This window comes from Notamacropus eugenii, chromosome 1 (assembly GCF_028372415.1).
Source record: "Notamacropus eugenii isolate mMacEug1 chromosome 1, mMacEug1.pri_v2, whole genome shotgun sequence".
NCBI lineage: Eukaryota > Metazoa > Chordata > Mammalia > Diprotodontia > Macropodidae > Notamacropus > Notamacropus eugenii.
In genome coordinates, this window is record NC_092872.1 from 412,774,879 (window position 1) to 412,785,467 (window position 10,589).

General features: G+C 43.2%; 1 protein-coding gene across 3 annotated transcripts; it reads right to left on the reverse strand.

The window, feature by feature from the left end:
• Positions 1–270: 270 nt before the first annotated feature.
• LOC140518724 (THO complex subunit 3) lies at positions 271–9,839 on the reverse strand. 3 transcript variants are annotated; one of them, XR_011971999.1, is made up of 7 exons: positions 9,392–9,839; positions 8,536–8,692; positions 7,027–7,231; positions 3,307–3,468; positions 2,911–3,011; positions 2,054–2,234; positions 271–1,534 (listed from the first exon to the last, which is right to left on the reverse strand). XR_011971999.1 is itself a non-coding variant. In XM_072631074.1 (6 exons), the coding sequence occupies exons 1-6, from the start codon at positions 9,656–9,658 to the stop codon at positions 1,371–1,373; spliced, it is 1,056 nt and encodes a 351-aa protein (XP_072487175.1). In that variant the 5' UTR covers positions 9,659–9,839; the 3' UTR covers positions 271–1,370. The 3 variants fall into 3 exon arrangements, 1 of the variants encoding a protein (XP_072487175.1); XR_011971998.1 differs by having other exon boundaries at positions 2,047–2,234; XM_072631074.1 differs by lacking the exon at positions 2,054–2,234.
• Positions 9,840–10,589: the final 750 nt, after the last annotated feature.

Sequence of the window (10,589 nt, forward strand, 5' to 3'; positions counted from 1 at the left end):
ACCAGGATGAAACAGACCCACCCTGTAAAACTAAGATAACAACCTGCATTCCTCACAGTACTTTGAAAATTATCCTTAAAGAAATATGAACCAATATTATGATAAGGAAGCAAATGATCACTTAAATGATCACTGCTCAGCTTCACCTTCACAGAGAGGTTCAAATCAGATTTCAAAACAGGAAAGTCCAAGGTTACCCATAATCATATTTACCCATCTCTGATAAAGAAAACACAAACACAAAAGTCCGATATGACCTTACTAAAAATGTAAGAATGCCCAAAAATTTAACTTTTATTAAAATATGAAATACCAAAATTATTCTTAAAAAATACTTTCCCCAAAAAGTTACATTCCTTTTCACCAACCCCAGCACCACAAGCCGAGTGATGAGATGAATGAGCAGAGGAGAGCAGTCAAGATACATCATTTATGGAGATATTCAAATGAGGTAGCAACTTGGACCTTGAAAACATGCTATACCACCCAGTCACTCAAGCAGAAATACCTACTTCACTGGTCATGTGACCCCTGGGCAAATACTTAGCCTCTCTATGCCAGAGCTTCACCACCTATGAAATGGGGAAAACAAAGTCTCCAACTGGCCTGTAGGGTTACTGTGAGGAAATTATTCTGTAAATAAAGTGCTACAAAACATGGATGACAGGAATTCAGAAATCATTGAATCCAACCCCCTCTCTTTACAGAGGATGGAGCTATTATTTTCAGGAGTGTGGTACTAAGGCACCACTTTTTCATCTCTATTCAAGACACAGTTACTAATATGGGCATGCAACCTTTGCTCAAGAAGTAAAGCTATAATCTCTCAAGACCAACAAACTTTTACAATCAACAAAGGTTACAAGAATGCAGCTTTACAACATCTCAAAATTAAAAGCAATAAAAAATGAGGTAGCTGGTTAGACTATTCAGCTGCCTGTAGAAACTCCTAGGATTCTTGAAGTACATAGGACAACCCACCTAAGAAGGAAAGATAACAGGATTTAAGTCATCTGAATCTCTCATTTTAACAGTGAGAAAACTAATGCACAGAGAGGGAAAGTTCTAGCTGGTAGCAGAACTAAGCTGCTCTGACTCTAAATTCAGTGCTCTTTGCCATTAATGGAAACTCTTAACACTCCACCATTCTCACAAAAATAATGCCAATGATGTGCTACTGTATTCAAATTGACAAATGTGGAAATAACTTTCTTTTTCTACTAAGATGTTTGGGGATGGGGGACAATGAACTCAGGGAGAAACAGACCAAATAAACTAGACAAAATGATGCCCGATTTTCCCAGGCCTTTATCCCAGGCTCTCTTCTGAATCAGTACTCCCCTCTGCAAACTGGATCCTCCAGTCTCACTTTAAGAGTCATTAGGAAGCCCAAATAATTTCACAGTCCCTGCTTCCCGGCTGCTGTCATATTTGCCATCTTTGTCATCACAAGCAAATGCCAACAGGGGTCTTTTGGGATGCCAGGCCACCGTGAAGGTCGGAGATTCACACTGCACCTCCCAGAGCTTATCACCTACAATCAACATACAGAGAAAGCAAAAGTCAGATATGTTCACATACAGATTGACTGGAAATAAAATTTCACATTTCTACACCATCTGAAGAACTAAAAAGTACTTTTTCAGAATCACCTGTGAGCTAAGTAACATGAGGATTATCCTCATTTTAAAGATAAAAAAACTAAGGTTTAGAGTGGTGAAAATCTCTCTCTGCCCAAGGTCACAAAGCTCAGAAACACTAGTTAGGATCTAAACTCAAGGTTCCTGAAAAAATCCTTTACTCTTTCCACTCCACCCCACTTTTTCCAAAATATAGACTGGACTAGGTGATTCTGAGGGTGTTATTCCATTAACAAAAACTTGCAAGAATAAAAAACAAGATGGGACACAAAGTAAGTTTTCTCTCCTTTGAAACAAGTGCACCAAAAAATAGGACTTGAAGAAGTAAAATTCTTTGAAATCAATTCTGAAAATATTAAAAGGACTGAAGTGAGAGTAAATAAAAAACGCAAATATAAGGTCTTACCACTTACAAAATGTTTCCCTCATAATCCTATGAAGTAGGCATTACATGTATCATTCCTCATTTTGCAGACGGGGAATTTGACAAGTTGATCTGCACATCAGAAAGGGATAACTTCCATTTTGGGTTTTCACCCAGATCAAAAATAAGGATGAATAAAAAAAAATCTTCCACTGTTTTTTGGTCATTCCCTAAAAGTCAAATGAATCAAGGAGTATAAAGTCAAGTTGCCTCAAAGCTTTCCTCAATTTTATTTCTTGAGATCAGCTTTCTCTCTCCAGATAGAATACCGAATTAGTATGAAGTTTAAGCTAGAGGCTATTCCTCACTGTATTAGCATTTCAAAAGTTGTCAAAATGCTTTACTCTAACTTCTTTTCAGATAGCTTTGATTGAGGCTTTGATCATCTTCCAGAAGAACTCTAAATCTCCATATTCAACAATACTACTCTAAAAAGGTGTCAAAGGTAATTTTATAAAATCTTTTATCTAAAAATATTAAACATTTTCAGGCTTTAGAAGAAGTGAAAGGCAACTACATATTAATAAAAATTAGATACAAAATGCAATTCTAGACGTAAAGGGACAAAATCTACCTCACCACCACCACAAATTTGTTTTTATAAAAGGTAAAACTATTGGAGTAGAGGGACATTTAGACAATACAGCTCACTCAGAAAGTGATTCTTGGGTTCTTAACTTTAGGAAACCCTGCAGTGTCAGCTCTGCCACTTACTAGCTGTGATACCTTGGACAAGTTATTTCACATCAGTTTTATCATCTGTAAAAATGAAAGCTAGAACAGACCTAAGGTCTTTCCAGCTGTCACTGGACATGATGCTAATCTTCTTACATGGAACTTTTTTACCTGTCTCCACTTCAGCAATGTCAATAAAGTGATCTTCAGATGCTGACGCAAGCATCTTCCCATCATGGCTAAAGCTGAGGGTTCTCACTGGCCAATCCAACCTGTAGCATGGGGAGAAGGAAGAACTTTTGTTCATGATAAAATAAAATTCTTTCATGTATAACACACGTATATGTGACTGGAAAAGGAAATGGGCTAGTCTCACAGTAACAACAGATGGACAGCCTGAGTTCATAGCCACAAAATATTACACAAATGCTATAAAACCAAAAAGCCTCTAGCACACTATGTGAACCCCATCTAAGAAATATAGAGAACAAAGGAGAATGGCACAAAGGTGGGGGAGCTATCTGTAAATATAGGCACAAGGGATGAAGCACAGGAAGTGCTACTGACCTGGAAAAACATCTCACACACACTAATTCGTCAACATCCCAAAGGCTAACCAGTGCATCAGCACTTCCTGTAGCAAAGTACTTCCCTGTGGGGTCAAATTTGATACAGATGCAATTGGAAGGATGGGCATTGATGGACTGCACAGGCTTCAGCTCAGGATAGCTAGAAAGAAAAAACACAGGACAAGGCACATGGATCCACACACTCAAAGTGCAACCCACTGACATTCTGGGATTTCTAGCAAAGGCACTGGACTGGGAAGGGACCCAAATTGCAACTGACTGTAGGGCAACCTGACCAACTACATTTGGTCTTTCTGATCTATATTCTCTTCAACTGTAAACATTCATAATACCTATCCCTTTAATATCTCCCCTACCACCTCCCAGAACTGAAATCAATTCCCTCTTCACCTCCACTTCTTAGAATCCCCTCTGGCACATAGTAAATACTTCATAAATGCTTTCTCTCTCAAAGCTTATTTCAGGCATCACCTGCTAAATGAAGATGCTCCTCATTCCTCTACTTACTAGTGCCTTTCCTGCCCCTACAAAATTAATTTATATTTATTTTACATACTATTCAAATGTCCAAGTGTGTCTCTGCAATAAAATGCACGGTAAGGTCCTTGAAGGTAGGGGTTATTTCATATCTGCCTTTGCATCCCCAGTGCCCAACACACAGTAGGTACAAGATAAATGCTTGTTGACTGATTACCTCTCACTTAGGATTGATTACAGGAAAGCATTTTTAAAACTATAAAATAATTGTGTAAATGTGAGCTCAATATGACTTCTCTCTTCCTCCCATTTTCTCAACATACTTTGTCTCCATCTCTCATTAAACCTTAACACATTCTACTTTATATCACATTTTATAAATACCTCAGTTTATCTTCACAACCACCCCAGGAGGGAGGTACATCATTGTATCATTTTGCAAATGAGGAAACTGAAGCTAAAAAAGGTTAATTGTCACACAGCTAGCATCTGAGACAAGATTTGAACTCAGGTTCTCCTGACTCCAAATCCAGATCTATTCACTGTATTGCCTACTTTTCTCAATTGATGCCACTAATAGAATTCAAGCAAGAGAAAATGAAAACTGAATTAGAGTGGTGTGAGTGAAAGGACATGGGAATTACAAACCATCTATAATGGTCTACTTGCTGTTCCTTGACCATGTCTACCAGCTCCCTTCTTTTGCACTGGTTCTCCCTATAACTGCAACCCTCCAACCTCCACCTACTAGTTTCTCTACCTTCTTTCATAACTCAACTAAATCCCACTTTCTGCAGGAGGCCTTTCCCACTCCCTCTAGGAGCTAGTGCCTGCCCGGCCTCTCAGAATGCCTTTCATCTCTTCTATACACCTAGTAGGTACTAAATCGCTTGTGTCTTCCATTAACATGTGAGCTCCCTGAAGGCTATGTTGGCCTTTCTTTCTATCTCCAGTATTTAGCATAGTGCTTAGCATGGAATAAATACTTAATAAATGCTTATGAACTGAGAATTTCAGATCCTCAAGTATTTGCAGGAAAACAATAGAAAATGAATCTTCAAAATTATAATGGACAAGCCTGGCCCCAAAGAAGAAATATGAGAAAGCACTACCCCACTACTTCTTTGTAGACGTGGGGGACTATGGGTATGAAAAACTTTACATAATGTAGGCTTTTTCAATATGTTGGTTAGTTTTGTTGAACTTTTTTCTCCTTTTGAACTTTTCATTAAAAGGGGTGGCTCTTAAGGAGGGGGAGAGGGAATAGAGAAATGTTGGTGAGGTAAATACAACAGGCTGCAAAAAAATGTAATTTTAAAAATTTAAAGTTTCTCAGATGGAGTGTACAGCGAGTGCAAAAGATTTTTATAAATGCCAAAGCAACAGAACTTGGAAATTTATGACAGTGGAGGGAAGAGAAGGAAAGAAAAAGGGGAAAAGCAGGAAAGACAATCAAGGAAGAATCCTAGGTTGTGAAACCAAGTGACTTTTGGACAGTGCTACTCTCAAGACCAACAGGGAAATACAAGACACAGCATCATAAAATACAAAAGTTAAAAGAGACTTCATCATGGTACAGAAGAAACAGCACTGGATCTGAAGTCAAAGGACCTCAGTTCAAATCCTAGGTCTGCTACTTATTACTTGGTCCTACTTTGAGCAAGCCGCTTAAATTGCTCTGGGCCTGTTTTCTCATCTGTAAAATAAAAGGACTAGATCCCTGCCAGCTCTACAAAGACCAACCTACATCTAATCCAAACCCCTCACTTAACAAAAGAGAAGAACAGAACGCCTCAGGGAAGTGACTCGCTCAAGCTATCGCTGCCAGTGTTAGATCCCTGTCTTTGTTTCTTCCACATGGTAAATGTAGCTATCACCACAGCCACATCTCTACCTACAGGACTTCCCTGAACTTCACCTGGCATTTAGGATTTACTTCTTTTGTGCTATCAACATGAAGCTATCATTCCTTCCTCCTCATACTCTGTTCATTCACATGGCACTTATATGACTGTGCTGATATCTCATTTAACTTCCTAGCCTCTAACTCACTGAGAACAAGGATCAGTACTTATTCTATATGTTATCTTTCTTAGAACCTAGATCATTACAATTGGCACAGTAAGTGCTTAAGTATTTAGTAAAAGAGTAGACTGAGAAATACAATCGGGCAGAAAGGCTAGATTCAAGATGCAACACATTCACTTACATAGTAACCATGTGACCCTGCACCATTCTGAACCTGTTTTAAACATGTCAAATCTGGGATGATAATGGGGACATTAGGCCTACCCCTCCCAGGGTTGTTTCAAGAAAAGTATTTTACAAACTATAAAGTACAACATAAATCTAAGTTATGATAATAAGTAAGAATGTCTTCACATCATGAATTCTTAAAAAAAACAACCAAAATGCAAGACGCAAAATGAAAAGGACTAAACCCCTTCATTGCACAGAGTAAGAAACTGAGGCTTTAGTGAATCGGCTTAGTGAACTGTCCAAGGCAATACAACTGTTAACTAGGCAGAGTGGGAACACCAATTCAAGTCATCAGGATCTAACCTAGTACTCTTTCAACTGCTCTTACTACACCCTGCTGCCTTCTCTCTGTAAATCTCCAAATGAGTCACTGTGATGAACACAGTCTTTCCCCAAGTAATGGCTATTTTAATGAAACCCATAAGAGGGAGTACAGCCAAAATATCTCTCACTATAGCACTCATTGCAAGCCTAATTATTGCAGGGATTTATGTTTCTAGTTCTGCATCCAATGAGTTCAGCAACATGGTACAATGGAAAGAGCACTGGGTATGAATCCTCAGTTCAATCCCTAACCAAGAGTGTGACCTAGAGCAAATCACTTCCCTGAGTCTTAAATTTCCTAATCCATAAAAACGACGTTGGACTACATGATTTCTACAGTCCCTTTTCCACTGGACAGCTAAATGGGAAAAGAGGAAGACTCTCTGGGAAAACTAGCATCAAGGTAGCAGCAAAAGTAATCATAGGAACAAAGTACTGACTTAAAAGGTGAGGCTAAAAATCAGTAAAAAAAAAAAAATAGGAAAACACAAACCTAACAAGCATAACCTTAAATGTGGATTAAGCAATTCAATAAGACATTCTAGGTTCCAAAGTCTCTACCTGCTCTAATATTCTCCAAGTCTATGGCAACTATAAAGAGGAGAAAAATTACCCCTAGTTGGCTGATACTCATTACCTGAGAATGTTGATACAACCATTGCCATTTGTCAGGAAGAACATATTGTTATCATTGTTCCAGGAGATTTCGTTTACTTCAAATCTAAACTGCTCCTCTGCTTTGGAACGGTGGGTTTTTGCATCAATGAAAGTTACCACATCATCTTTGTTCCCCACAGCAATGGTCTGCCCATCGGGACTCCAGCAAATGTTAATATTCTCCCCTAGAAAGGAAAAAATACGCAAACTGACTTCACCAAGATCCAGCAAAGACATTGCCTAAAGAGCAGCTGGACTGTGATGGAAAGGACAAAGCACATGAAGATGGAGGACCTGGGTCCAAATACCAATTATATTTACTACCTCTGTGATCCTAGGCACATCACAGCCTCCAAGATTCAGTCAACAAAAGGAAGACAGTAATCTCTGCACTATCGCATCTAAGGTTTACTGAAGGTAATTTGTAATATATAAGTGCATTTTGGGTTATTACAACACAAGGTTAAAACTTTTCTTGGAATATTGCATTAACTAGTAAGCTTGGTATTAGTCAGGAACATATCACAGAAGCTGCTAAGGATTCTAAACCCAATGACTTCTTTGTTCAACATGGCAAATCAAAACTCATTTCTATTTCTACAGTGACTCAAGGTTTGCAAAGCACTTTCCTCACAACCAACTTTTAAGGGAGACAGGTTTAAGGACTGAACCTGTCATTTCACTGGTATAAGGAACATGGTGGGAAGGAGTGAAGAGAGGTGAAGATTCCCTCTACAAAACCAGGTCAGTGTCTCCTTTGCCATTTACTGCTTTAAGAGACCTGGCTGCAGCAGGTGTCAAACCCTCTGCCCAAACAGATTAAATTGTAACTGAGAAAAGTTTAACAAAATTTTTAAAATGCATGTTAATCAATGATTTTCTAAATCAAGATGGCCCCTGCAAGGATCCTATCTGAATTTGATACCGTGGGTCCAGAGCACTGAAAAGTTAAGTGACTTGTCCCAGGTGACATAGCCCTATGTCTCAGAGACCATATCTGAACTCTTCTTTCTAGCCTCCATGCTGCATTTTCTAAAGCAGGTTGTGCAATTATCATTCTCATTTTACAGATAAGAAAACAGGCCCAGAAAGATCAAATAATTTATCCAATTTTTTGCCAGGGAACAAGCAATAGACCTGGAATTTGAACCCAAGTTGGGTGACTTCGAAATCCAGTGTTCCTTCCACTAGAGCAGTAGTGAGACAGATATAGATGGATGGATGCACAGACAGAAACAATGCTTTTAGCAATCACTTTGGTGAATAATTTGCATGAAAATAGTAGCTCTCATGTATGCCTTACCAAAGGTAGACCTGCGATGTTGGGGTGAAAAGAGCTGTAACCATTTTACAGCTACGTTTCTCCAGGTCACTGAGCTGGTTAAATGTCAAAACTGGGACTTTACTCCACGTCTTTACTCCAGTTGCCACATAAACACTATGTACTCTAGTACACCAGCACAGGCCCTTCCTCCCTCTTGAGAATCACCTTTAGTATTCACGGTGGCAATGCATTTTGTAGTTCTAACGTCCCAGATTCGAATGGTTTTGTCCCCAGATGCAGTGACAAACAGGTCTGGATTACTCGGGTGCCAACAAAGCTGATCCACGCTGTCCCCATGACCTCGGTAGTTGTTTTCTTTTACCTACAACGAGGGTGGCATCGTTAACTCGCACACAAATACTGCCGTGGGCCACGTGGGAATGGTGGGAGTTGGGGCAGTGGAGGGTCCCTGGGCAGCCACCACCACCCCCCTTCTCCGTGCCCAGAGCCCTTCCAAGGTGCCCCACTTCAGCCTCCTCACTTCTGTCCAGCTCCCCCACCCCCTTGTCCTCCCACCCTCACATCCCAAACCCCTACACTGCCCAGGGCCCCAACGTTCCCTCTCTCCTCCATCCTCTATGTAAGTCCCCCATCACTTCCAACTCCCAAAATCTCCAGATATTTCAATTCAGCTCAAAAATACATATATACATATGTTTATTAACCACCTCCTAGAGCAACAGGGATTTGCAGGAGTGAAAATTGTCTCAAACTTTCACGCGGAGGGAAGGGGCTCCAAGGACCAGTTCACGAACCAGCACAACTTGTGAAGAAAAGCCCAGTACTAATGGGGGAGGGGAGTGGGACAAGGAAAGCTTCGTGTGAGCTGAAACCTGGCCAGGGCCTAAATGGAACCCGAGCGGGGAGGGGACACAGCGGGTGCAGAGGCACGAGGCTGGCAGGTGGAACGTCGTCGGAAAACCGAGCGGCCCAGTCTGGCCTTCCGCGGTGCCGCCCCAGGCCAGGAGCCCCTCACGCCCCCCACGCCTGCACTCCAGCCTCCCCCCGGGGCCGAGCGCACCAGGCGGTCCTTCTCCAGCAGGAAGACGCTGGCCGTCTTGTCGAAGGAGCCCGAGGCCAGGCGGCGCCCGTCACAGCTCCACGCCACCGAGTGCACCTTGGCGCTGTGCGCCGGGAACTCGCGAGTCTTGCTGTGGCTCCGGAACACCTCCTGCATCCCGGCCACGTAGCGGGACGGGGTCCCCGCAGAGCTCCCCCAGGGCCCGGCCCCGCCAGCAGCGCCCAGCCCCAGCGCAGAGCTCCCCGCCAGGGCAGACGCGCTCGCCATCCCGCGCGCTCACAGCCGGGCCCCGAGCGCACTAGAGACAGCAGACAACCGCCACCCACGCGCCTCGCAGGAGACCACGGCGCAGACACGCAAGCGCAGTAGCCCCGCCCGGCCCACGACGGGGTGTGGCGGGGAGAAGCAAGGAGGCCGGACCTCCGGCCGCAGATGCGCAAGCGCACTCATCCCCCCCCTCCCCATCCCGGAGGAAGGAGCGAGGAACGGCCGCCGCCAGAAATGCGCAAGCGCACTCCTCCGGGGGCAGGCGCCCGTTCCGGAAGCTTGGGGAACCGAGTGGCGCAGGCGCATTCACACCACCCCAGTGGCCTCTGGAGGGACGGTAAAGGGCTTAAAAACTACAAATCCCATCCTCTTTCCTGGGACTCCTTTTTCCTGTTGACCATCCTTCCGGGTCTCCTCAAGCCCTGCTTCTGATAGTGTTAAATTTTCCCTCCTATCTTGTGTTTTTGCGCCATTGTTGAGCGGAAGCGAATAGCCTGGAAGCAGCCTGGAAACCGAAGGGCGTTGATCGCACTTGGCCGACGGAGGCCCTGCAGGCGGAGGCCGGGAACAGGGGCCCTGCAGACGGAGGCCGGGAACGGGGGCCCTGCAGGCGGAGGCCGCGAACGGGGGCGGGGCGCAAGTAGCGGCTTGCGGGGGAAGCGGCCGAGCTTCTCAGCTTGGACTGGCCGTGCGGTTGACGGCTGCTTCCCGGGCGCATTAATAAATAATGAGTACTATAATCATAGCACCTTCAAGCAAAATGCAGTCTCTCCAGAGGCTTCGGTCGTTATCTCCCGAATCTTGCCCAGTCCTGTCCGAGAGAGACTAACACCTACCGTGAGAGGAGCAGAAGGGCCATGGGTTTGGGTAAACTTTTCTCCCCAGTCCCTGAGAGGAGTAACGGACTACAAATATATATGATCTCCATTAT

What these genes read in the sequence shown, in the direction of transcription:
- LOC140518724 (XM_072631074.1), bottom strand. Translation starts at nt 9,658, where the DNA reads ATGGCGAGCGCGTCTGCCCTGGCGGGGAGCTCTGCGCTGGGGCTGGGC. An exon ending in TGCCACCGTGAATACTAAAG is followed by an intron (nt 7,232 to 8,535) that starts GTGATTCTCAAG and finishes TTTCCTTTCTAG; the next exon opens with GGGAGAATATTAACATTTGC. An exon ending in TGTGTGAGATGTTTTTCCAG is followed by an intron (nt 3,012 to 3,306) that starts GTCAGTAGCACT and finishes CCCATGCTACAG; the next exon opens with GTTGGATTGGCCAGTGAGAA.